This window comes from Lemur catta, chromosome 4 (assembly GCF_020740605.2).
Source record: "Lemur catta isolate mLemCat1 chromosome 4, mLemCat1.pri, whole genome shotgun sequence".
Classification (NCBI taxonomy): Eukaryota; Metazoa; Chordata; class Mammalia; order Primates; family Lemuridae; genus Lemur; species Lemur catta.
The window spans coordinates 20,189,064-20,216,169 of record NC_059131.1 but is presented as its reverse complement, the minus strand read 5'-3'; the positions used below and the strand labels follow the sequence as shown (position 1 = coordinate 20,216,169).

The 27,106-nt window shown below is 38.2% G+C and overlaps 1 protein-coding gene across 6 annotated transcripts in view; it reads left to right on the top strand.

Moving 5' to 3' along the window:
• RBKS (ribokinase) overlaps positions 1-27,106 on the top strand; it is an 83,671-nt gene that overhangs the window by 8,080 nt on the left and 48,485 nt on the right. For 4 of the 6 annotated variants that reach the window (XR_006734651.1, XR_006734650.1, XM_045549302.1 and 1 more), the window contains exon 2: positions 13,199-13,331. Coding sequence is in view for 4 of the 6 variants with exons in the window: in XM_045549302.1 (XP_045405258.1) it covers positions 13,199-13,331 (133 nt within the window). In the remaining 2 variants the exon portion in view is untranslated. Of the gene's footprint in view, positions 1-12,864; positions 13,059-13,198; positions 13,332-27,106 lie in introns of all 6 variants that reach the window. The other 2 variants (XM_045549305.1, XM_045549304.1) reach the window with 1 other exon arrangement.

Here is a 27,106-nt window from a genome sequence, read left to right as displayed (position 1 = left end):
TAAGAGATGTCAAACTTCTCCGAGGGGAAAAATCCTAAATTTGGTTTTGAGATTTAAGACAGATTATTGATATGCTATTATAATTATAATGGAGAAAGTAATGATAACTTTAGCTCAAAAAGTTAGCAACTATTTATTTGAGAAATGAGATTACAGTAAGAAGATATAAACATAAAATAGAATGTTGAAATACAAAACAGAAGCTTCCATATACCAATACTGTACTCTTAAAAAAAAAAACATTTTCTGATCTTATTGATTAAAAAAAGGAAAAAAACTACACAAAATTTAATCATCCATACAATAAAGATATTTACAATGCAGTAAAATTGTTGTGGGAAACTTAAATATGTAAGACTAGAGAGTATTAGAGTAGGAAAGAATCTTGAGTTCATTTTTGTATTGTACCCTGCTCACTTTAGATATAAGAAACACAAGTCCGGGAAGAATTGATTGAGTTTCCTCTCAGCAAATTCCTAGTTAAGGTTGGAGACAGGATTAAAATGTATATACCTCTACTCTCAAATACTAAAATATTGTGAAGTTTCAAGTAGCAATTCAGAAGTTTGGCATGTACTATATTTGTAAGAGATAAGGTATTCAAAAGTGCTACTAAGGACTGGTTTCCTTGAAAAACAAAAACTAATAGTGTAATTATCTATATCAGAGAACTTCATATTGTCCTTGAGAATTTTTCAGATCTACTTTTTTTATTGTGGTAAAATATGCATAATGTAAGTTACCATTTTTAATTTACAGTTCAGTGGCATTAAGTACATTCAGATTGTTGTACAAACATCACCACCATCCATCTCCAGAACTTTTTCATCTTCCCAAACTGAAACTGTGTGCCATTAAACAATAACTCCCTATTCCCTCCTCCCCCCCAGCCCCTGGCAACCACCATTCTACTTTCTATCTCTATGAATTTGACTACTTTAAGTATATCATATAAGTGGAATCATGCATTATTTGTCGATTTGTGACTGACTTATTTAACTTAGCATAATGTCCTCAAGAAAGGATAAGTGAATTTAAAGACATAGTAATAGAGATTATCTAAATTGAAGCATAGAGAAAAGAATGCACAGAGCCTCTGTAACCTGTGGAACAAAGTATTTACCATATACGTAATTGGAGTCTAAGTATTTCACATAAGTGGAATCATTGTGAGTGGCTTATTTCACTTAGCATCATGTCTTCAAGGTTTATCCATGTTGTAGCATGTGTCAGAATGACCTTTTTAAAGCTAAATAATATTCCATTATATGTGTCTACCACATTTTATTTATCTACTTATCTATCAGTGGACACTGGGTTGCTTCTACCTTTTGGCTGTTCTGAATAATGCTGCTGTTAATGTGAGTGTGCAGATATCTGTTTGAGCCCCTGTTTTCAGTTCTTTGGGGTATATTCCCTGCAGTGGAATTACTGGATCATGTGGCAATTCTGTTTAATTTTTTGAGGAATCACCGTATTGTTTTTCATAGCAGCTGCACCACTTTTCCTTCATTTTCTTATACCTTATTTTTAAAGTGCCTACTCTTCTTACCCACTTAAATATTTTTCTCCTCATAGCTCACTGTGAGGTAAGCTATGATGAGCTATGATAAAACCTCAGTTTATCCTTGAGTTTTTTGTTTTGTCTCTTTTTCTTAGTTCCTGTTTGTAGTCCCTCTTTTATGTCCCCTTACGCAATTGTGCATCCCCATGTGCACGCATATGTGTTGTGGCTAAGTGTACGTTTTTGTGAGAGGGAGAAAGTCTATGCAGACTAGGAACTCAATAAACCTCATACCTTGTCCACCAGCCCCAATCTCAGCAGCAGCATTGTTGTGGCTACTCAATACTCTATTACTTGGAGATACTAAAATTTATTGATTCAGTGCCCTAAATATATACCTTTAAGTTGTTTCCATTTGCCATGATGAACTTCTTAGAACACTTATCTTTTGGACTCTTGTCTGTTTCCTTAGGTAAATTCCTAGAGATGGAATTTCTAGGTGAAATGAAATAACATTTTTAACTTTTATTTGCCTTCATAAAAATTGTTGAAATATACACTCCTACTAGCAGTGTATGAGAAGGCCTATTTTCTGGATTCCTAACCAACACATTGTTAGTTGAGAGGTGATGAATGTTATCTTATGTTTGATTACAAGAGATGTTAAATTTTTTTCAGATGTTTGTTAGTTGTTTATATTTCTTTTGTGAATTGCCTATCCATGGGTCCTTTGTCCATTTTTCTCTTGACCACCCCATAAGATTTTAAATGAGAATGTTAAGAGAAAAAACAAATTGTGAAGAGGCTGGTTTTAAAATAGAGTTCTGGCCAGCCATGGTGGCTCACGCCTATAACCCTAGCACTTTAGGAGACTGAGGTGGGAGGATCACTTGAGGCCAGGAGTTCAAGACAAGCATGAGCAACATAGCAAGACTCTGTCTCTACAAAAAATAGAAAAATGAGCCAGGTGTGGTGTCATATGCCTGTAGTCCCAACTACTTGGGAGGATCACTTAAGCCTAAGAGCTTGAGGTCACAGTGAGCTATGATGACATCACTGCACTCTAGCCTGAGAAACAGAGCAAGACCCTGTCTCAATAAATAAACAACAAACTGCAGCAAAGGGACTAATACTGTAAGAGTGAAAGGAGAGTATTAAGACTCCAGCTAGCATATAATACTGTGGAAGCAAGGAAGAGAGAGATTCTGAAGTCCGGTTGCCATTTAGAATCAGTTAAACCAGACTCTCTGGGAATTGGGCCCAGGCATCAATTTTTGTTTTTTAAATTCTGCCATAAATTTTAATGTGCCCCAAGGGTAGAGAAGTGATTTATCAGAAAAAGCAGAAACTATGAAGTAGTATGAATGTGGCAAAATACCGTGGCAATTTGGAGAAATTATCCTTTAAATGCATGTGGATAGATTTTTGAGCTTTCTGTTTTTTAGATGTGAGCATTTAATGCTATTAGTTTTCCTCTCAGGAATACTTTTGCTGTATCCCACAGATTTTGATAACTTGTGTCCTCATTATCATTTAGTGTGAAGAATCTTTTGATTTCCCTCTGTATTTCCTCCTTGACCCAATAGTTATTCAACAGTAGATTGTTCAATTTCCATGACTTTGTGAAGTGGTGAGTATTTCTATTGGAATTGAACTCTAATTTTATACCACTATGAGATCTGAGAAGATACATGGTATAATTTCTGTTCTTTTTAATTTGTTGAGGTCTGATTTGTGGCCTAGTATGTGATCAATTTTGGAGAAAGTTCCATGAGCTGAGAAGAATGTATATTCGGCTTTATTTGGGTGGAATGTTCTGTAGATGTCTGTTAGACCCTTTTGTTCTAGAGCTCTGTTTAAGTCCATTATTTCTTTGCTTATTTTCTGTTTGGAAGATCTATCCAGTTCATTCAGTGGGGTGTTGAAATCCCCGGCTACCATGGTGTTATTGTTTATCATGCTGTTTAGATCAGACAGGGTTTGCTTTATGTATCTGGGTGCTCCTGAGTTGGGTGAATAAATATTATGTTATTCTTGGCCATGGGGAATCATGACTGGCAAAAAGGAACACATCACTGTATAAATGACACCATACCTAGTCATATAGTCTCTCAGCTGTGATAATACGAAGTTCCTTCTGAACTGTAGGAAAGGAGCACCATTATTTGGCCTTTCCATCTTGGCTTCTTGGTTCAGTTTGCAGAAGCATAACTACTAGAAATTACACAAGAAATCACAAAAACCTGAAATATAAATATGTCCAAGGGGCTTTAGGTACATTTGGGGATAATATTTTATAATGAGTTTTGGAGTCAAACCAACCTTGCTTTAAATCCTGGCTCTGGGTGAACATGGATCTGTTTTTTAATCTCTCTGATTCTCACTCTCCTTATCTGTGAAATGGGATAAAAATAATAACTTTCTCATGGGGTTAATGTAATGATTAAGTGAACTGATGGTCATAAAATGCTTATTGCAGTATTTATCATATGATTAACACTCAAGAAATGGTTCTCTCACTAATAATGTATTAATTATTCCAATACATGTTTACTGGGTAGATGGTGTATATAGGCACAGTTTTAGGCCATAGTGATATAAAAGTGAATGTGCTACATGCTATGAGAGAAACACTGCCAAAGAGCAGAGGCAGTGAACTTAACCTCATTGGATTTGTTACATTAGGACTCCTAGAGGAAGTGATTATCTAATTTTAAAGGATGTGAATGGATTAGCTCAGCTGAGAAGCAAGTGAAAGAACTTTCAGGCACAGAGAATAGGATATGCAAAGATATTTGAAATACAAATGAGATTTTAAGAATGAGCACTACTATGAGACTATAGGAGAAGCCACCACTCTTTCCTCTGTAAATTCGCTAATTCCATAGTCAAAAGAAGTGCTGGAAAGGGATGAACTATAGGTCTTTTTTAGTATAGAATTTGTTTTTTATGCTCTTATATAAATGATTATTAAATATTTGTCTGCTTTATCTACTTAATATCCAATATTACAGCCAAAATATTAAGAATGCTGATTGTCAAAGAAAGTAGCATAGTGTGGTTAAAAGACTGTAGCAATGGAGTCAGAAGACCTGAATTAAAATTCAGTCTCAACCCCCTAACAACTATGTATTTTTGATAAGCCAATACTTTTCGGAATTTTCACTTTCTCCCTAAAACAGAGATGATGATAATGCCTCCCCCAACCCATCTCAAATATGTGTTGTTCCGTTCAAATATGATATAATCAGTTTTTGATTATTCATGATAGGAATATGAAAGGAGCATGATCACAAAACCCAAAAATAGTAGATAAATTAAAATTTAATAATTGATTCTAGAATACATAATTTTTGTTATGCTGATTTATCCTTCTAATTATATTTTTCTTAGGATAACATTAAAATCTGTTTTTATTTCTTTAAACTATACCAGCAGATGGCAGGAAGATGTAGCCCAGATAATTATAATGGGGTGACAGAAGTCATTTGGAATTAAAAATTTACTATAATTAATTGGCAAAACAGAAAATAAAATATTGGTTTTGTGGTTATTTATCACTATCATGTTTATTGTTTTATAAATTCACACTTTTGTCTTCTTCAGTGAATTTAAAAGTTATTCATCAGGAAGTCTGACAAATGCCTTTGTCTTACCAGTTCCCTTTCTGCTCTACTTTTCTGCATCCTGATTTTCCCACTTTCCAGTTCCCTTACACATACCTTTTGCCATCCTACAGTTGTCCAATCCCCACTTCCTAATACCCCATACACACCTTTTGCCTGCCCTCTCCTCCTGCGTCTTCTAGTTCCAAAATTAGCTCATTCCCTACCTCCCTATCCAACCTCTATTCTTTCTCCAGGACTGTTCTCAACTGGGACTAAGGGAGGTATAGATATACATTTATATATAATATACACACTACACAATTTTATATATCTATAAATATCCAAAAATATTTGTTAATATTAGATGGTATTTTTATTTTGAACTATATTTTCAATATTTTGAGCTATATTCCTCTCCCAGCACCTTGCATACTCAGTCCTCCATGCCACATTGGAAGAATAGAATGTGCTCCTTTTAGTCCCCAGTGTTCTAACCATATTCCTGGATTATGATTATAAGGGCTCCCATCACATAATCACTGTTCTAGTTTGGAAAGTTAACATCTAGTTTACTTTTCCCCTTGGGCTATAGTCATGCATAGCACTTTTGCCCGGCTGTCACCCCATTGTATTATTTATTATATACCTAGGCATCTTTCGTCTCAACTTTCTATGTAAGTGTCTTTTAAGGTGTAAAATAGTCATTCAAAAATATTTACTTCTGATCATGTTGTAGTAACTAGTACCAGACTTACCTTCCCACCAGAAATAACTAGAAAATGAGACAAAATATATGAAACAGCCATTTCAGATATTGGCCAACACGTAGCATAGGAGAATTATCCAGAAGAGAAAGGAAATAAAGCATATTCCTGACCCTGGCACAGAGAGGAGGAACTCAAGGAAAGCATTATCAGTGAGTTGAGAAAACAGAGTTTATAGCTTAGGGAGGCTGAGGAGGCTAGAATTTGTGGGAAAGTGTATTGGAGAAGAAGGAGCTAATTGGAAAGCTCCAGAAATCTGCACAGGAGTCCCCTTGAGTCTGTTGCTAAGTAGTAAATGGTCATACATAGAAAATCCACAAAGCAACTACTGGACACCTATAAGCAGAATATTTTGCAGAAATTATATAGGAATGGGAGGTGTTGAATACCATTTAGCCAGAGATGTTGTTGAACCTCTGGAGCATGCTATAGAGATCCCAGAAGGACTGCAACTTAGTAGAAAGGATAAACTTGCCCTAGAGTAAAGGCTACTCTATACCCACCCTACCAAATCTCAAAAAGTCCTTAAAAAAGATCAAGCTAATCCACATTAATTTTACTGCATGGGAAAACAAAGAGTAAAACCTTTTGAAAAAACACAAAATTAAGACATTCAACAATGTAACATTTGCAATGTTCAGGCTCCAATTAAAGATCACTAGACATCCAAAGAATCAAAAAAATATGATCTATAACCAAGAAGAAAAAGAAACAGTCAAAATAGACACAGAAAAACAGGGGTGGTGGAATTAGCATAAAGGGACTTTAAAAGAGCCATTATAAATATGCTCAGTGATTTAAAAAAAAAACATGAACATGAGAAAAATGGAAGATATATAAAAGAACCAAATTAGAGGTCTAAGAAATGAAAAATGAATTATCTGAATGAACAATTCACTGGATGGACCTAACCAGCAGAGTGTACATTACAGAAGAAAGGATAAGTGAACTCAAAGACATACTGATAGTAATAAAGGTAATCTAAATTGAAGCACAGAGAAAAAAATACACAGAGCTTCTGTGACCTGTGGAACAAATGGTCTGCTATATGTGTAATTGGAGTCTAAGAAGACAAGGTGACAGAGGAAGAGAGAGACAAAAAATATTTGAATAAATAATGGCTGAAAATCTTTCAAATTTGATGCAAACTATAAACACATAGATCTAAGAATTTCAATGAAACTCAGGCAGGATAAACATAATGTAAACCACATCAAAGCACACTGTAATCAAATTCCTGCAAATCAGTTAGAAACACTTAAAAGAATCCAAAGGGGGAAAAACACATATTACATATAGGGGAACAAAGATTGATTGCTTACTTCTTGTCAGAAACAATGCAAGCCAGAAGAAAATGAAATGAAATCATTAAAGTGCTTGAAAAATAAACTGTCAACATAGAGTTCTATATCCTTCAAATATGAAGAGAAATGAAGACTTTTTTAGGAAAACAAAAGTCGAGAGAATTTATTACCAGAAAACTCACACTATAGTAAATCTTGAAGGAAGTTCTTTAGGTAAAACCAAAATGATACCAGATGAAAACTCAGATCCCTCCAAAGAAATGAAGAGCTCCAGAAATGGTACACATATGGGTAAATACAAAGACTTTATCTTCATTTCTTTATTTCTTCAAAAGGCAATTGATTGTTTAAATTAAAAAGTAATAACACAGTATTGTAAGTTTTATATCATGTAGAAGTAGAATGTATGACAATAATAGCACAAAGGTCAGAAAGGGAGAAATGGAAGAATATGTACTATTTTAAGTAAATTACATTTTTATGTAAAGTGGTATAGTAATGTTTGAAAATAAACTGTGATAAGTTAAAAAGACATATTTAAACCCTAGATTCATCATTTTTTTAACATAGGGGGAAAAGGTAAAGTTATAACACAAAAATAGAGAAGATAAAATGGAATACAGTTAATCCCAAAAAAGGGAGGCATGAGAAAAGATATGAGTATTGAAATGTCAGGTAGCGATATTGCTATGAAGAAAATTGTTGGGCAGCAATGCTTCATGAATATTTTCATGTCTCTGCATGATCAGCACTTTCTGAGCGAAGGTTCCAGGCATCTGGATTAAAGAATGTTCGAATGGCAAACAAGCTTTGGAAGTAAAAGACCTGTGGCGAGATTTAGAGACTTCTCCACAGGATAATTTGTCTTCCTTCCAGGGATTGTAAACCTGGAAACCGTCCTCCTTTCTCTCTTTCTCTCTGAGAGGATTTGTTTACAAAGCAAAGGTCAGCAGGTTCTGAGTATGTGGCGCCCCCTCCTCTTTCTTCCCCCTACCCTAGAAGGGATGAGGAGCAGCAGCTATGTCAGCTGTCTTATATAAGCACAAGAATTCATTACTTGGGGGTTCCTCTCATCATGTCACCCCGTGGGGGATTGGGACATGGAGAACAAAAGTGATTATAAGTGTTCAGATGCTGCCTCTGATCCAGAAACATGGTGTTTGTTGTCAGAATGAATGAGTGAATACATAACAAAAATTACCTCAGGAATGAGGTGTCTCCTGTAAGGTGGCCTGGGAAGTCCTCTGAGGAGGTAACATGAGCAGAGATGTGGTTGAAGTGACAGGGGAGAAGACCATAACTTAGTCGTCTTTATTGTCTGCCCCATTGCCTAGTACGCTTTTTCACACATAAGTAAATTTTAAATAAGTAGAGATCAAGGATCTGATGCCTGAAAGGCTGGCCACTTCTGGCTAGAGTGTTATTTGTCTGCTCTATAAAGTCAAGAGTAGCTGCATCTTCAAACAAGATGACTTTTTAGCTAGGAAAAGATAAGGGTTAGAAATCAAAATCAGCTAAGAACTGTTTAAAGCATAATTTATGTTTCATTGCCTTAAATAAATCACATATATGTCTGCAAATTTAGGATTAGGGACCACAGAATGAATTTTTAATTGGGAGATTTTTACAAAGGTAGAAATAGATGTCACTAACTTGATTTTAAAATTACTCTCAGCCCTTTAAATGTGACATACACAAATGCTGAAAAGAACAGATATGGTTGAAGAATACAGGCAATGAGAGTGATAAATTAGTGTAATGAATTTTAATTGGGTAATAACTAATAGTACAATCTTCTGTTACAGAGGCTTCTGTTGTCAGAAGCTTGCAGTCAGAAGAAGAAAGGATTGATGCAAAAATAAAAAAGCAACATATTCCTTGACTTTTGGCTGAAGCCAGTACTAGTGTGACCTCTTTGGTTGAAAGACTTCTCATCCCTGTATCACCAGGTCATTTGTTCCTTTGGTTTGAATAATCTCTGAGAATCCGTAAAAACCACATCATTGTCAAGAAGTTAAAAGCAATTGATAAGTTGTTCTGGTAACACCTGTCAGTGAATTAACTCTGAGCACAAAACCCAGGCATTTAAGGAGTTGACAAGTATTATTAAACCTGTTTTGCAAGAGAAGAAGCTGGTTCAAAGAGGGGAAAGCTGTCAAAGATAATACCATCAGTAAGTGGCTGGGGCCTCCTGCCTGGCACACCCAGGCTCTAACCACGTGGCCTCTCATGGCAGGGAAGACTGGGGCCATCCATGAACATTTATCACTGTTCTCTTCTGTCCGACTTAAAAATGTTGTGACATTTTTAAAGCTATGAATTTGTTTTAAATTCAAATATACTTCTTATGCATGGATTTTTCTGTTTGGGATTTCTCCCTCATTTAGAAATTTATGCCCTTTTAACTTTGAAATGGTAGCAACAGTGTATTTCTACTAGTACCTGCCTCCTGATTTTTTTTTCTTTGAGCACTTTGTCTGTCTTTGGCATCCTGCTAAAACTCATGTTTGAATTAGGGTGAATCATAGCATTGCTTTCATCCAGGGCATGCTGCTTTGTGCAGGTTCCTTCTTGAACCTCAATACAATGTCATGATTTAAATAAGAAAAAAAAATAGGAAAGTCTAATTCAAAGTAAATTAGGATTTGCAATTCAGAAATGCTGCTGCCAACTTTCTAGTTTCTCTCTCTACTCCATTCTCCACGCTTCAGTGTATATACTTTTAAAAAAAATATGCAATAAACTATCTCAGTCTTTTACAGAAAGCAGAGCAAACAAAGGCTCAATACTCTATTAAGCACTACACTCTATTCAGCACTATAACCCAGGAAGCAAGAGCAAGGGACAGGGAAGAAGGAAGAGCCTATACAAAGATACTTAATGTTTTTGTGTTGGCCACTTCTACAGGCAACTGGCTGCTCAATCCTTCAGGACAGCCTGAGGAGCCACAGCAAAGAAACAAGGCAACCTGGAGTGGGAAGAGAGCAGCACTGGGCAAGGCTGCATTAGGTTGCACCTGTAAGAAACTAGTTGGTGCCCATGAAGAACTGGTGGCTAGAAAATGAGACAGGGAAGCCAGATAACTCTGAAGTAGTGATAAGTGATACCGCATAATACGCTAAGATATTCTTGTTGCATATACTTATGTGCACAAGTATATAAAGTAAAACATAAATTTTTACTCCCCACCCCTCTCCGTGGATACCTGTCTTTTAACATTTCACTTTCCGTGGATATACATGTCATGTGAGAACATATATCTTTTTCCTTTTAAAAAACATTAATCAAATCATACTCATCTCCTTGGCTGTGATATGTTGTTGTGGGGTTTTTTGTTTTGTTTTGTTTTTTGCATCAAGGTTAGAGGTTAGATTTGCCATTAGCAGCAAGTTGATTTTGCCCTATAGGAAGTACATCAGGAACCACTGAGTTAACATTTATTGACTTAATGTGTGAATAAAGGAATGATGATCTGACTTACAGCTATGGTTCTTGCTTGTGAAAGAGGAATGTTGCTAATATTAGTAGTACAGTGGGCAAGATCTGGTAAAACATGGAGTTGTTATTGCCAGACAATTGCCCAGTCTCCCCTGCCAGTCTCCTCCTCCTTCCCTAACCAGCACCTCCATATCCTCAATTCAGAAGCAAAAATGGATGCTACACAGGGGAGACATGGAAGAGAGACAAATGGAGACTCTTAGAAAGATTCCTGCAGTTAGCAAATATCTGTTAACCTCACACTAAGTGACAGGCACTTTGTATAAAATGCAGAACATGACAGACTTGGTCCCTGTCCTCATGCAGGGAAAGTCTACAATTAAGGAAAGAAAGAGACAAGAGTAGGGGAAAGATACAGAAGGAAGAGAAAACAAAAATAGTAAAATACCAAAGGAGTGAAGAATTTCAATAATCACTGAATTGATACAGTGCTTGTGTTAATGTAAGTTGTTTAGAAATGAGTTTAAACCCCAGCCATCTGCTCCCACATCTCACACACACATTGTCCCCCTGATTTCACCCTCCCCCACATACATATACATTCCAATAATAATCTGGTGATATATTTTTAATGATTTCCCACAGTTAATAAAAAATACACTTGATTCAAGCTAGTGGATTGTGACCCAGATCTAAGTATAGATATAGTGGAAGTTATAAGTTTCTTCAGTGACAGTCTTAACTAAGTTATTTGGCCTGTTTTTAGCTACACTGGATATTTTTTCTTTTTAAGGTTCTTTTGAGTGTTGTTTGTAGCAGCATCAATAAGCCAAGAATTCACATAGTTAATCACACAGATTACTCATCATTGCCTGTTCATAACAGAATCCTAAAATGTTTAAGATTTCTGATGCAAATCAAAATCTCATCATCACTGTCATTGCTAAATTAAATGACAGGATAATAACATTACATTAAAACCATTTTTCTCTTGATTGAGTACCTTTTTCAGAAGTGAACCTTCTACATGTATATTTTTTTCATCAGTACTATAAATGCATTTAGAATCCAAGATAAAAATAGAATTTAAAAGGGGAGGAGTGGGATGTTTTCAAATTATTGATGAGTCTCTTTTGAATCTCAACCATATTTGACAGTGCACTGCTAGGGGATTGAGTAGTTCAGCCCAATTTATTGACACTTTGAGAACTACATAAAGGAGGTTCACAGGTTAAGCTTGATCTTTATTGAAACAGTCATGTGTTCTTGGCATCGGTTATATGTCATCCCATTGCAAACAGGCTATTAGTGACCTAACAGAATTGACATCATTCAGTTACTCTAATATAGTAAGATAATGGTTTCAGATAGATGACAGTCTATGTGAGAAATTAATATAAATCCCTAATCTGCTAAAGCAGTTTAGGTTCTCAGTGGAACTTTATCTCTTGGCCTGCCTTTCCTATCTAAAGCCAATTAACCTTTCTGGTCACACCTACCTTCTCTCCATCTGCTCCTTCTGGTCCTTAGCCCACTTCCTTGTGGCCAATCAGCCAGTGCCACTTGGGCCCATTTTCTTCACTTGCCCCTATGCCAAGAACTCCTCTTCCACTTTAAAGTCAGTCATTTCCTTCCATCCTTCAGAGATTTTGTTTCTTCATATCTTCCATTTTTAATAATATGAAATTCATATCCTAGAGCAAACCTTTTACCCTTTCTGCCTCATTTAATACTATCAATCATTAGGCAATAACATTACAATAAAAATCCTTAGTTCTTAGAGAAGTCAATGACGATATAGACTGGAACCAAAGCAGTTGTGAATTGATAATTATTGAATCTGGGTGATGGGTGAATGGGGGTAAGGGAAGTCAATATACTACTTTCTCTACTTTTATGTTTGATATTTCTCATAATAAAAATTACAAACTAAACTTAGCTCTTTAGGATCCATTTTTTAAAGTCAGTATTCTTTTTGAGTCAGCACATTAACTGATGTAGTATGCAGGATGGACTAGGACTAAAACCTGATCCTGTCCTCTCAATACCACACCCCCACCCCCACCCAGGTAAATAAATAAGATTCTTTAGTACCTAGAACTGCAACTTCCCTCTTCTCCTTAGGTCCTTTACTGGAGTATCATAATCCTAGTATACTTCCTGCTTGTTGTTACAGTGACCTGAGAAACCTGTACAGAAACATACATTAACTTCATCCCATTTATTAAATCCCCCTGTGAATAAAGCTCTGTGCTGGACATTGGGAAGGAGAATATGAAACACAGTTACCCATGAACAACCCTGATGAAGTACAAACACTAGGAACCCACATCTGAAGTAGAACTAAAATAGTGAGCTGTGGGGGAGAGAGAAGGATTCTGTCAATAAGATGTACTCTTGATAATGACGAAAACTACTGAACGTCATCTTAAAGGAAAAGGTAATCTTCCCTGCTTCTATTCATAGTTCTAATTGTTAGGACAAATTAGGCCATCATACAACGTTTTCTGTCTTCTAAAGAACTTAAATTGATTACAGTTACCAATGTGCTTTTTCTCTTCTCTTTTTAAATTATAATAGTGTTACTTCTCGTTTGCCAAAAACTGGAGAAACCATCCATGGACATAAGTTTTTTATTGGCTTTGGAGGGAAAGGTGCCAACCAGTGTGTCCAAGCTGCTAGGCTTGGAGCAAAGACATCCATGGTGTGCAAGGTAAGTGTAAAGTATAGTGTAGAGGATTTGAGAGGCAAGAATCTGGTTTCGAGACTAGAATTCAGACCAGGCGTCATGGCTCACATCTGTAATCCTAGCACTTTGGGAGGCCAAGGCAGGAGGATCACTTGAGGCCAGTTCAAGACCTGTCTGACCAATGTAGTGAGACCCCCTTCTCTCAAAAAAAAAAAAACCAATTAGCCAGGTGTGGTGGTGCATGCCTGTAGTCCCAGCTACTTAGGAGGCTGAGGCAGGAGGATCGCTTGACCCCAGGACTTTGAGGCTGCAGTGAGTTATGATCACACCACTGTGCTGTAGTCCAGGTAACAGAGCAAGACTTGAGTTCATTGTTTTTATTTTTTTTAAGCCATTTTAAAATGAACAATTCAATGGTATTTCATACATTCACAGTGTTGTGAAACCACCACTTCTATCCAGTTCCAGAACATTACCATCATTCCAATGTAAAATCCCCTACCCTTTAAGCAGTTCCTCCCCATTCCTTCCTCCCCCCCAGGCCCTAACAACCACCTGTCTGTCTGGATTTATCTATTCTGGACATTTCATATAAGTGGAGCATGTATTATGTGACATTGTGTGCCTGGCTTCTTTGTTTTGAGGTTGTTCCACCTTGTAACATATATCAGTATTTCATTCCTTTTTATGGCTGAATAATATTCTGTTGTATGGATATACCACAATTTGTTTATCTATTGATGAATAGACTGATGGACACTTGGGCAGTTTGTACCTTTTGGCTGTTGTGAATAGTGCTGCTGTGAACGTGCATGTACGTGTACTTGTTTGAATACCTATTTTCAATTCTTCTGGAAATTCATTGCTTTTAAAGATCTAAATTTAGGAGATCTTTTATGACAGATCTAAATTCATTGTTTTTAAAGATCTAAATTTAGGACATCTTCCTTGTCCTTTATATTAATTTCTACTTCATTAAATCCTCTGGGAAGTAGCACTCCTCAAATAACTTAATGCTGCATTCCCTGAAGGTAATGAGTTTATAACTAGAGTGTGAGAAGTGAGGGGAATTAGCCTACTCCAGTGGGTTTCTAAAGTCCATCTTCTAAACAATAGCATGAGTCATCCTGTTTTTAGCAGGTTTCACTGCAGCAATACAGCTTTTGGAAACTTAGTAGCTGGTGATTTACTCACCTCTAAGTCGTTTTCTTCTAATGCTATATTTTAGATCAGAAGGGACTCTGGGACTTAACACACATAACTGATCTTTTGGCATAGTTGTTTTCAGATATGTAGAGAAATGATATGTAACATACTGTAGCCCTATTTTTATCCATCCTACTAAAATAAGTTGAAAATAAATAAAATTGGCTGCTAAAGTTTCAAATTTTGCACTTTTCATGAAATTTTAAGGTGCTAGCATTATAGTACTAGTATAAGGAGAAAGATAGATTATGGGGCCTAGGGGTGTCTCTTTAGGGAAAGCTAGGTTGGGTCTACACAGTAGAGGATAAGGAAAATACAAGAAACTTAGAAAAATGAGCTCTCTCCTGTGAACTATATAGATTTTACCAAAATTTGTTTGAAATGTCATTTTTCATTGCATTTAGCACTTTTCTCTCCATAGGAGTCTTTAAATGATGTATAAACTATATAATTATCACTTCATCTGCTAATGAACTGTAGCTTTATTTCTAACTTATGATTAACATGATATAATTCTCATGGCTATCTGGTCAAAAACATCACATGAAATACAAGATTCAAAGTAAAAATCCCTCATTTGCTGAAGTTGAGCTCTTGATAGATTTAAAATATCAATGTAACTAATCAGCAATTAATCATATTCCAGGAATTATGGGGCTGTGAAAGGGGGCTGATTAAAAATTTTAGGCCTGACCCATGCCATGCTTGATTAGATATGAAGGGTTTAGGAAGTAATCAGATGGTGCTGACTTAAGGGGACCTGGGAACTGGAAAGAGGATAATATAACTTTCTGGCTGGGAAAACCTGGAGGTAGAATTGGAGTTGGAAGCTAGGTTCCCAAAATGGTTGCCCTGGGAAGAGGGGAGTTCCCTAGAGCTGGAGATGTTAAAGGAGAGATTAGCGAACCCCTCCCTCTTTGAAGCATTGTGGAGGCTATGCACATAGCCATTAAAGTCAAGATTGGGTGTCCCTTGGATCTTATCCAACCCTAAGATTTTGAGATTGGTTTCATTTTAGGTCTGCTGAATTTGAGACAGAGAGAAATGCAAAATAGAAATATTTGAATTATAGAACTGAACTTGGGAAATGAATCATGAAATCATACCAGTGTATGTGAGAGGAATAGAAGGCAGGGGGCTGTACTTTGGGAAATGTTCCAGTTAGGAGATTGATTAAAGCAAAAGTGCTATTTGTTTTATTCTGGTCTGTGTGTGATGGTTTATGTTAGCATCTGTACAATTTTGAAAGTTCTACACGTCTACTATGCCCTGATTTAGTCATCTAATGTTTAGCCTCACAGTGGAATTTAGCTTGGTGTCTGTACAGTAGAGAATGAGAAAACATGACTTCAGCTAAAACCTATCCAGGTAACTTTGCTCACATAACCTGGGACCTTTAGATGTGGATTTACTTAAAAGCCTAAACAAATTGCATAATATTCTTAGACTTCTTCAGAAGAAAAATAATGTATCTTTTTATAATAGAAGTTATTATGATCTACCCATTTATATTTTTTCCATTATGAAATATACTTTTATTAAGCATATTAGCCAAACTTGCTATGTAGTAGTTTTTTAAAGATGACAAGTTCCAAGTAGAAACCAAAATCATGAAATTAATCACGGTAAAAATGAATAGATGGAGCAAAAGAAAAATAGGTAGAAAATTTCCTATGGTTTTCTTAGCAACTTTCATTTACCTACTACTGCCCCACAACAAACTAGAATTCAAACTCTTATGAAATTAGATTGTTTGATGACAAGGGAAAACATATTAAGCTACAGAGAAATGTTTGTCAAGATACTGTGGCAAAAAATATAAAGCTAGAGTTTTATCAATATTTGTAGAGTGATACAGGTATAATGAAACACTTCAAGTAGTTAACTGTTACATAGTCAGTGTTTAACTGAATCATTGGTCAAGGCTACAAACCAATAATAATGGGAGATGGTATTTTGAGATTGAAAATCAAGCAGATTTTGTAGGAAATTAAAGTCATCTTCCCAGGGCAAAGAGCTTATTAGGACATCTTTCATAGGACTTCACCTGATTTAAGTGTTTCCTCCTCCTCTATTCCATTGAAGCCAAATGTTTGAAGAGAGGAGGAAGTTATTTCTACACATCAGAAATTGGCAGTTCAGGAGGACCATGTTAGGGTAAGGATTGCAACATGCAGTGAGTGGCCCAGTATGAGCCCAAAAGCCACCAGCAGGCATGGACACAAAGGGCCCAGGGCAGGAATCAGCAAACTGGGAGGACCTTCGAGAAATTACATGGTCTGGTTTACTTCAAACATTTGAGACTATCTAAACAACTCTTTAATACAGGTAGCCATCTGTTTTCCCTTTGTAGCAGTCGGGCATAAAGTTCTGTGACAGAGGCAGTACGTGGGGGCAGTGCTACCCAAAGTGCAGTCCTCAGGCCAGTGCCAGGCTGCAATCTGTCACTGGTCCAGATAGTACAGGAATTGCGATTAAGCAATTAGAATCATTTATAGCAATTTGAAAGAATAAATTTATAGCTTTTAAATACAATAGTAATAATAACCCTCCAAAAAAAAATGGTGGACTAGAAGCAGCCTGCCAGCTCAACACTCTCAAGGAAAGAAGTGAAAATTGCAGGCAGCTGCCTACGTACAGATTGCTCTTCTCTGAAGGAACATTGTGAAATCACAGAGAAGTAACGTGGGACACTCAGTGTGGGGAAAAAAAGGTGACGAGGTGATATATTTGACAAGATCAAAGTACATGTGAGGAAGAATAGGAGTATAGAGCACTGGGGCACCGTGCACACCCCACAGGTACTGCGAATTGTGAGAGGACTCCCTTCACCACCACAGACCTCTGCCTGGTCAGACCAGTGACCTGCCTGGAGTCTGTGCAGAGTCATTGCACCAGGCAACAGGTGCAGTGGGGATCGGGCAGCAGCTAAAGCCATTCTGAGCCCTGTGGCAAATGGCGCCAGGTTGGAACCTGGCTGGGGAGGGAGCAGACAACTGGAGGCTCCCCAGAGCCATTCCCTGTAACTGGAAGCCAAGTGCCCCTCCCCTACAGTACAACAGGATCTGAGCACTGGAATTGACTGGGGTACTGCAGGCTCCAACCTGGGAAGTTTGGGGTGACTGCTTCGGCAGGTCCTGGGAGTGGTGGTGAGAACTCCATGGTCCCTGGGCCACCAGAGCCAAACTCTGCCCATGTGATTCGGCAGCCACATGGTCCCAAGCCAGTGGAACAGCCTGCCACTTGCTCATCCCTGACCCTCCCCTCCAGGCCGGATCAGCCCCACCTTCTGCATGGCCCTGCTTCTAGCTTTGAGGCCCTGCTCAGAAGCCCTGCTTTGGGCTCCTCCCCAGTCCCGACTCTGAGGCTCTCCTGCTGGAGCCCTAGGCTCCGCCTTTGATCCTTAAGAGTTCTTGCCAGGCCCAGAACACTGCCTCCAGGACTTCAGCACTGCACCTGGTCCCCAAAACCCCACCCCGGAGCCTCTACCCCCACCACAGGGCCAGAGGAACTGCTCCAAAGTCCAAAACCCCACCAGGGACCACCACTCCACTCCCCCCACCCCAGCTTCAAGCCACCAGTACTCCACAACCTGGTTCAAGCAAATGCCCACAGCCCAGGAACCCATGACCACTGCCTAGATTAGCCTCACCCAGCTGCTACTGTCACCTCTACACAAAGACCCTGGATAGAACAATCCCCTTGGTGAAGAGGGTCTCACTGAGGTCCCAGCTTGAACATCCTACAACTGTCTGGTGAACAACCCAACACCCAGCACAAACAGCAACATCCAGCACAAACAGCAACATCCAGCACAGGCTTAAACCAAGGCAATCACAGGCACACAGGCCAAAGCAGAACAGCTGAATTACAGGCTTCTAGTGCACACTCCCCCTCTGCCACATCAACGTTCTAGAGTAGTTGGGAAAAAAGTGTCATCCAAGGACCTCCCCTCCTTTAAATCAAGCAGGAAAGCCCCAGCAAAGAACAGGTGCCCTGCAAACCTATTAGCCCTGAGTTGAGAAAAAAGGTTGCAGATGAGAAGAAACCAGCAAAAGAACCCTGGCAAAGTGAAAAATCAAAACAGATTGACGCCCCCAAGGGATCACAATAGAGCTGCAGTAGTGAACTCCAACTACAAGGAAATTGTTGAAATGACACAAATCGAATTCAGAATATGGATGGCAAATAAGATGATTGAGATTGAAGGGAAAGTTGAAAACCAACAAATAGAAGCCAAAAAATATTTGAGGAAATTAATTAGAAAGTCAGTAAAGAGCTAGACAACGTAAGGGAGAATATATTAGAACTTAAATAAATGAAAGAGTCATTTAGGGAATTTCAAATCACAGCAGAAAGCTTCAGCAACAGATGAAACCAAGGAAAAGAAAGAATCTCAGATCTTGAAGACAAGGCTCTCGAACTAACCCAGTCATCCAAGCATGCAAAAAGAGAATAAAAAAGACTGAACAATTGTTCAGAGAAATATGGGACTCTGTGAAGCAAACTAACATAAATTATAGGTATCCCTGAGGGAGGCGAAGAAAGAGCTAACAGCATGGAAAATCTATTTGAGGGAACTGAGGAAAACTTCCCTAGTATCAACAGAGATCCAGACATCCAGATACAAGATGGTCATCAAACACTGGGAAGATACATGGCAAATAGGACATCTCCAAGACACATAGTGATCAGCCTGGCTAAAGTCAACATGAAAGAGAAAATTCTACAAGCAGCTAGGTGTAAGCAACAACTGAACCTACACGGGGAAAACCATCAGGCTAACAACAGACTTCTGAGCAGAAACCTTGCAAGCCAGGAGGGAGTGGGGCCCCGTCTTCAATCTTCTTAAACAGAACACCTTCCAGCCTAGAATTTTGTGTCCTACACAATGAAGTTTCACAATTGATGGAGAAATTAAGTCTTTTTCAGACAAGCAAACACTGAAGGAATTTGTCATGACCAGACCTGCCCAGCAGGAAATTCTCAGAAGTGCATTATGCCCAAATCAGCACAATAAATACCCACCGGTATAAAATCACCCAAAATAGCTAAAGCTCACAACTCCTATAAAACAATAGCACAAGAAGAAAAAGCAATAAAGTACTACTCAATATGATGAATAGAACACCCTCCCACATATCAATTCTATCTCTTAAAGTTAATGGCTTAAATGCACCACTCAAAAGACACAGGCTGGCTGAATAGATGAAAAAACACAACCCAAGTAGCTGCTGCCTCCAGGAGGCACATCTAAAATACAAGGATGAAAACAGGCTCAAAGTGAAAAGAGGGAAAAAAAATATTCCACACAATGGAAACCAAAAGAGAGCAGGTATAGCCATGCTCGTGTCAGACAAAATTGACTTTAAATCCACAATGGTAACAAAAAACAGAGATGGTCATTATATAATGGTAAAGGGAGCAATTTAACAAAAAGACATGACAATCCTAAATATATATCCACCTACCAAAGGAGCTCCCAGATACATAAAACAACTTCTACTTGATCTAAGCAAGGAAATAAACAATAGCATTATAATTACCAGGGACTTCAATGCCCCCCTATCAGAGGTGGACGGATCATCAAAGCAGAAAATAAATAAACACTGGACTTAAATAGGACCCTAGAACAAATGGACCTAACAGATATTTACAGAACATTCTACCCAAAAACTACTGAATATACATTCTTCTCATCAGCACATGGCATATTCTCCAAGATTGATCACTTCTTAGGCCACAAAACTTGTCTCAATAAGTTTAAAAAACTAGTAATCATAACATGTATCTTCTCAGACCATAGTGGATTAAAACTAGAAATCAATTCTAAGAGTAACACTTAACTGTACACAAAGTCATTGAAATTAAACAACCTGCTACTGAATGATTATTGGCTCAGTAATGAAATTAAGATAGAAATCAAAGGATTCCTTGAACTGACCAACAAAGGAGACACAAGCTATCAAAATTTATGGGACTCACAAAAAGCATAAATAAGGGGAAAATTCATAGTTTTAAATGCCCACATCCAAAAGTCAGAAAGATCACAAATTAACAACCTAATATCCCATCTCAAGGAACTAGAAAAGGAAGAGCAAACCAAATCCAAAGCCAGCAGAAGAAAACAAATGACAAAGGTCAGAGCAGAACTAAATTAAATAGAAAATTAAAAAATAATACAAAAGGTCAGTGAGACAAAAAGTTGGTTATTTGAAAAGATAAATGAGATTAACAGTCCTCTTGCTAGATTAACCAGGAATAGAAGACAAAGGACCTGAATAAGCTCAATCAGAAATGAAAAAGGAGATATTACAACTGATAGCACTGAAATACAAAACATCATCCATGAATAGTATGAAAATCTCTATACACATAAACTAGAAAATATAGAGGAAATGCACAAATTCCTGGTACAACACAACCTCAATCAGGAAGAAATACAACTGAACAAACCAATAACAAGCAGTGAGATTGAAGCAGTAATAAAAACCTTTCCAACAAGAAAAAAGCCCCAGACCAGATGGATCCATGGCCAAATTCTACCAGACCTACAAAGAAGATATCCATACTGCAGAAATTATTCCATAACATTGAGAAGGAGGGAATCCTCCCCAACTCATTCAACAAAGCCAGTACCACCTTGATACCAAACCCAGGTAAGGGCACAACCAAAAAAGAAAACTAGAGACCAATATCCCTTATGAATTCAGATGCATTGAATTCCTTAATCACATAGGCTGCACGTCACATGTCTGTATTGGGCAGCACAGGCAGGGAACATTTTCTGTGTTAGTCCACACAGAAAGAGAACATTTCATCATTGCAGAAAGTTCGGTTGGATGACACTGCTCTACAATATTCAGGGCAGAGCTGAGCCTGGGATTTCCTGAAGGGCATCTTGGGTTCTGTGAGTTGCTCTGGCTTAAGTGCAAGTGGTTGTCCATCACTGCTCTTGACCTGGCTTCTTTCACCTAGAACAGGCTCACACCAACAGCCTACCTTGGACTATGCAGGTTTCCAAGAATCTTTCTGCCAAAAGTATTTCATTGCTGCAGCCAGAAGAATGTGAAAGTGCCTTCAAGAAAGCTTCTAGAAACAAAACCTTGTATAGAACCATTCTGCAGCCACAACTAGAATAGTTTGGATGCTTGTAGTCATGTTCCTTCCAAGGAAAATGAACAGAAAGAGGGGCAACTAAGATGATCAAATCCTCCTAATGGAACACCTTTAATGTCCAGGGCTGGGGAAGGGATAAATATATTCCAAGCTACAGTGCCTACTAAGCTGTTAAGAAGACTAGACTAACAAATATGAAATTGCAAACAATATAAGATAATACTGAATTATGGTATCCATTAGGAATGCCGTAGGAGTTTTGGAGATGAGAAGATAAACAAGGACCAGGATAAGGGAGTTGTACCTTAAGTTGATGCTTGAAAAATAGGTGAGCTTTGATTAGGTGGAGCAGAGGGGATAGGACTTCTAAGTTCTCAAAAGTGAAGGCAAGGAAATAGACATGAACATTCTATTCAGTCAAGTATTAATAATAAGATCAAGTTAATAGTGCCTTTCTCCTGACCACTCTGAAAAACAGAGAAATCTAGTCATTTTTGCCAAGTATGAGTTTTACAAAGACAGAAGCTAGGGAAAGTAAGTCTGGGCCACTTCTAATTGAGAATGGGTTCAGCAAACACAAGACAAGGAAATGTTTCTGGCTTTATGATCTCTTGATTCCAGTGTTGGAGCCCTATGGGCCCCGTCGCCCCCAGCAGATTCTGCAGGACACGCTTCTCCCTCTCCCATTTGATTGACTTACCAGCGTAGCGCCAACCAGGACTGTGCTCTCCCACCTTCATTTCTTCCAAATATGAAGGTTTTACAGATACTCTCCCAGTTCTTAATCCTGCAATCCAGTGCTCCTCAATCTGGGCCACACATTGCAATCACCTGAGAAGCCTGCCACAGTCCCAGCTGTAGAGAGTTTGATTTAGTTGGTCTGGGGTGTAAGCAGTGTATCTGGACTTTTATAAGCTCCCCAGGAGATGCTAATATACAGCCCAGATTGAGAACCATTGGTTTCGTGCCTGCCAGAGAGGACTCACACCAGTCCTACCCTATATCCTGGCTCAGATGGAACAATGTGAGGCAAAATGTAAGGAATTTTAATTAGCTTGATAATGGCAAAACTGAAATTAGATTCTAAGATTCCTGACTTCATATGCACCATTTGTCCCAAGATGCTCACATTTAGTTTTCTTTTCAATTTGATAGCCAAAATGTGACCAGGAAAACAGGGAAGCCTCCAAAGATACCTATGAAGGTTCCTTTATTACAGTCCTTATCATTGCAAGGATCTTCCATTTGTATTGTTCACTGTGTTTTTCAAGGTACTTTCACTTAGCTCTCAATGGCAGGAAATTAAAAAAAAAACAAAAAACCTTTGCTTGGATTCTACTCTAAATTCTGGTTATCAATTTCCAATAACTAGGAAAGAAGCTTAAATGAGTCAGATGTAGGCAAAGGGGATTGGGAGGTGTTTACTTCTCCCAACTTTTTAAAAAGTAAATACAGAAGTATTAGTGAATGTAAGAGGTTTTGAGGGTGGGGAAATAGGGAAGATGGCATTCTTTTATTAATAGTATAATATTACATGTGTCATCTGTGCAGCTCTATAACACAAAATGAAAAAGAGGACATTTTAACCAGGACTCAGATCTCCACTGCTTTTTGTCCACATTTGATATGTGAGTTAGATTCACTTAAAATATAAAGATTATTCCCCCAAACCAATACAACTCCCAGTTGGTAACTTAGTCTCACAAAAGAAATCAGTTAAATGATTGCATTGAACAGTATTTGTTACACCGAATGATTAATGGAGATAATTGGGTTTTTATTAGAATACTATCAGTAATGCAATCTCAAAAATAATTTACCCACATGTTTGCTTTCATGATCAAGTGCTCTTCTGTTTAGAAATAAGGAACAACAGGAGGAACTGGAACCAGATGGGCAAGAAAGTAGTTTGTGAGATTGAATCCAAGCAACAGTAGCCCCGGCCCTTTCTGCAAAGGAGAGGCAGCCAGAGTCACAGTGTCACTGCTGTGATGATGATGATGATGATGAGAGCACCAAAGCCTTAATTCCTACAGTTTTAAATGTGCTTTCATGTGTATTATTTTATTTTATCTTCACAGCAAACTTGCTATGACTTTCCAGACAAGGAAACTGAGACCCACGGAGAGTTAGAGTGGCTTGCCCAAAATCACAGAGCTAGTGGGAAGGGGCTTCTGACTTCCATAACACAAATGAAAATATTGTCTTCCTATTCTTGGGCTTTTTATTCTTCTCTTACTTTGTAATGTATCACCATGACTTAGATACAAAATTGATGTAGCTGAAGAGTTGACTTCTCTTAATCCTCAGCAGTATCATTACTTTTTCATTTTGTTTTTAGTTACCAGATTTTTATTTTTAACAAGAGACTATCAAAGGAGGCAAGAAGCAAGGTATTTTGTTCCACCTCTCACATACAGTTTAGAAGGCCAGCCAACAGATTTGTCAGGAACTCCCTATTGGAATAAATCTGGAACCATAACTGTCACCAAAGAATGTAGCAAATCAAGTAATTCCCTGAGCAAGAAGGAAGGTAGCTATTGTAGGCTCTAAAATACAACTGCAGCAAGCCTACAAAATGCAATTACCCTGAGCATGAAATCCCTTCCTAATTATGCCTTTGATGCACATGATATTCCACCTGGCATTATAGTTGTCTCTGTATGTCTTATTATCCCCTGATATTATTAGTTTCTTGAAGGCAAAGCTACATGTTTTTAGATTTCCTCCTCCCCTGAAACAATTCTTCCTCCCTGCATTCCCTAATGTTTATATTATCACCTCCATTTATCAGGGCTGCCCTTGATGTTCACCTTTTAACAGATATGCCTGCATAAAACTGTTAAGAAAAGGAAGAGAAGTTTCTATCCCCTAATTTGTATCAGGCCTCCTACGTCTGGGGATGGCCTTTGCTTAATCTCTACAATATTCTTATAATGATACTTTCCCAACTATATAACACCTTGACTGTCCATGGGAGAGAGTTACATAATATAAAAGAAAGTTGAGAACAAAGAATTTGTTTCTGTATGAATCTTCAACCTAAGATATTGGCACTTACCTAGCAGATAAATGGCCAGCCACCCATGAGGAAAACCTTTGGTAGATGAGCTCCTTCCAACGGGAAACTCCCCGCACAACAATGCTTTATGTTGGACACTCTTCATTGTAGAGATAGAAATTCTGCTACTAGAAATTATTACACTTTGTTCAAGATTACTGCCTAATGAGCATTTTAGCCAGAAAAGGAGCAAAGGGAAAAGTAGTCTTTGAGGAAGCAGGTATCAGATATAGTCTTTAAATCAGGGGTTAGCAAACTGTGGGCCTTAGGGCAAATCCTACCTACAGCCTATTTTTGTAAATAAAGTTTCAGAGAGCCTGTGCCCACTTCAAGGGACTCACCTCTCAGTTCCAGCTGTGTTGCCTGGCAGGAATGTGGACCCAGTGTTACCACAACCTCTGAATTTTCAGGACCTCCTGGAAATCTGTTTGTTTTTGTCAAGTCTCCAAATCTTTAAATATTGAGAGCTGATTAAAATTAAACATAAAAATAGCAGGGCAAAAAAAAAACCTGCACATGGATGTTCATAACAGCTTTATTCCTAATTGCCAAAACCTGGAAGCAACCAAGATATCCTTCAGTAGGTGAATGGATAAATAAACTGTGGTACATCCAGATGGTAGATTATTTAGCACTAAAAAGAAATGAGCTATCAAGGCACAGAAATGCAGGGAGGAACCTTAGGTGCACATTGCTAAGTGAAAAAAGCCAACCTGAAAATGCTGTACACTATATGATTCCACCTGTATGATACTCTGCAAAAGGCCATTAAATAGGCAGAGCACAGAGAGTTTTTAGGGCAGTGAAATTATTCTGTATGCTATTATAATGGGGGAGACATGCCATTATACATTTGTCAAAGCCCATAGAATATACAACACCAAGAGTGAACCCTAATGTAAACTATGGAGTTAGACTGATAATGATGTGTCAATGTAGGTTCAGGGATGATAACAAATTCTCTGCTCCGGTGCAGGATGTTGGTAGTGGGGGAGTGCTGGGTGGGGAGAGACAGGGGGTATACGGGAACTCTGTACTTTCCACTCACTTATGCTGAGAACCTCAAACTGCTTTTAAAAATAAAGTATTTTTTTAGGAAAAAAAACAGTAGGGCAAATGACGCACATCCAGGGGTCAGATTTGACTCTCAACCCACCAATTTACAATCTCAGGTCCAACCAAGGTGTCAGTCAGACAAATGGTTAGCATTAGAGAGGTATGGCAGAAGATACCAGGGGTGTCCTAACACAGTGATCACAGTACCAGGAAGGCCAGGAATGGGCAGTAGGAGATGTAGGTGATTATGCCAGCAGTTTGTGTCAAAGGCCTTGCAATAATGCCCTTCTGGCTTTGAGTCACAGACCTAAAGCCCTGGCCCCTGCAGATGGCTGGCCAGGCAGAGAAGAGTCCCTGTTCTGAAAGAGCTAGAGAACTAACCAGATGATTAGGATGCAGACTCATTCTGACAGAAACAGAGAAAGATCCAGTGACCAAAGTGAACCACAAAGCAGGAACTTGGTCTCAGGATCCAGGCACAAACACAACTAGTTAAATTATGGTTCAGGGTCAGAGTAGGCTAACTAGCTTTTGTTTTGTTTTCCTTATGGAGATCTGTATCTCTAGGCTAACTATTTTTTGAGGCTAGTCAGGACTTTTTGAGTCAGAGATAACAGACACCCAATTCCAAATAGCTTAAGCAAAAAGAACCCCCGCCACACACACACACACACACACACACACACACCCCAAAACCAAAAAAGAAATGTGTTGGGTCGTGTAACTGAAAAGCCCAATGGTGGAGCTGGCCACAGACAGCTTAGGTGTACATTAGAAGTCTGTCTGTCTGCCTCTGTCACCCTCCTGTTTTCTGTTATGTTTCTCTGTTTTCATTCAGGCTCTCTCTATATGGTGACCCCCAATAGCTCTAGACTTACATTATCGTACAGCTATCTATCACACTGGGAAGAAAACTTGTCTTCCCCAGTAGTTTCAGTGAAATTCTCAGGATTGAATGTTATTGGACTGATTTAGGTCGCATGCCTAGTCCTGAACCCATCTCTGTGACCGGGGTGGTGGAACAAGCTTTTTAATCAGATTTGGGTTCCTTGGCCAACCTAACCATGAGGTCTATAAATGAAAGAGGAATGGGTGTCCAAAGGAAAAATTAAAGTACCATTAACAGAATGTGTACTAGGATGCAAAAATAACAGAATTTCACTATACTACATTACCCAAGTTAGCTAGGGCTTTTAAAATTCCCTCTTCTTTGCCCTCCATGCCAAGGTCAGCAGAGAAGATAAGATTCTAGATATCAGGCAGGTCATTACAAAGCTGCCCTCATTTATGGTGAAGTACAAACAGCTGAGATTCTTCATAAATATTGAGAGTTGAGAATGGTAGACAGCTCTGTCTC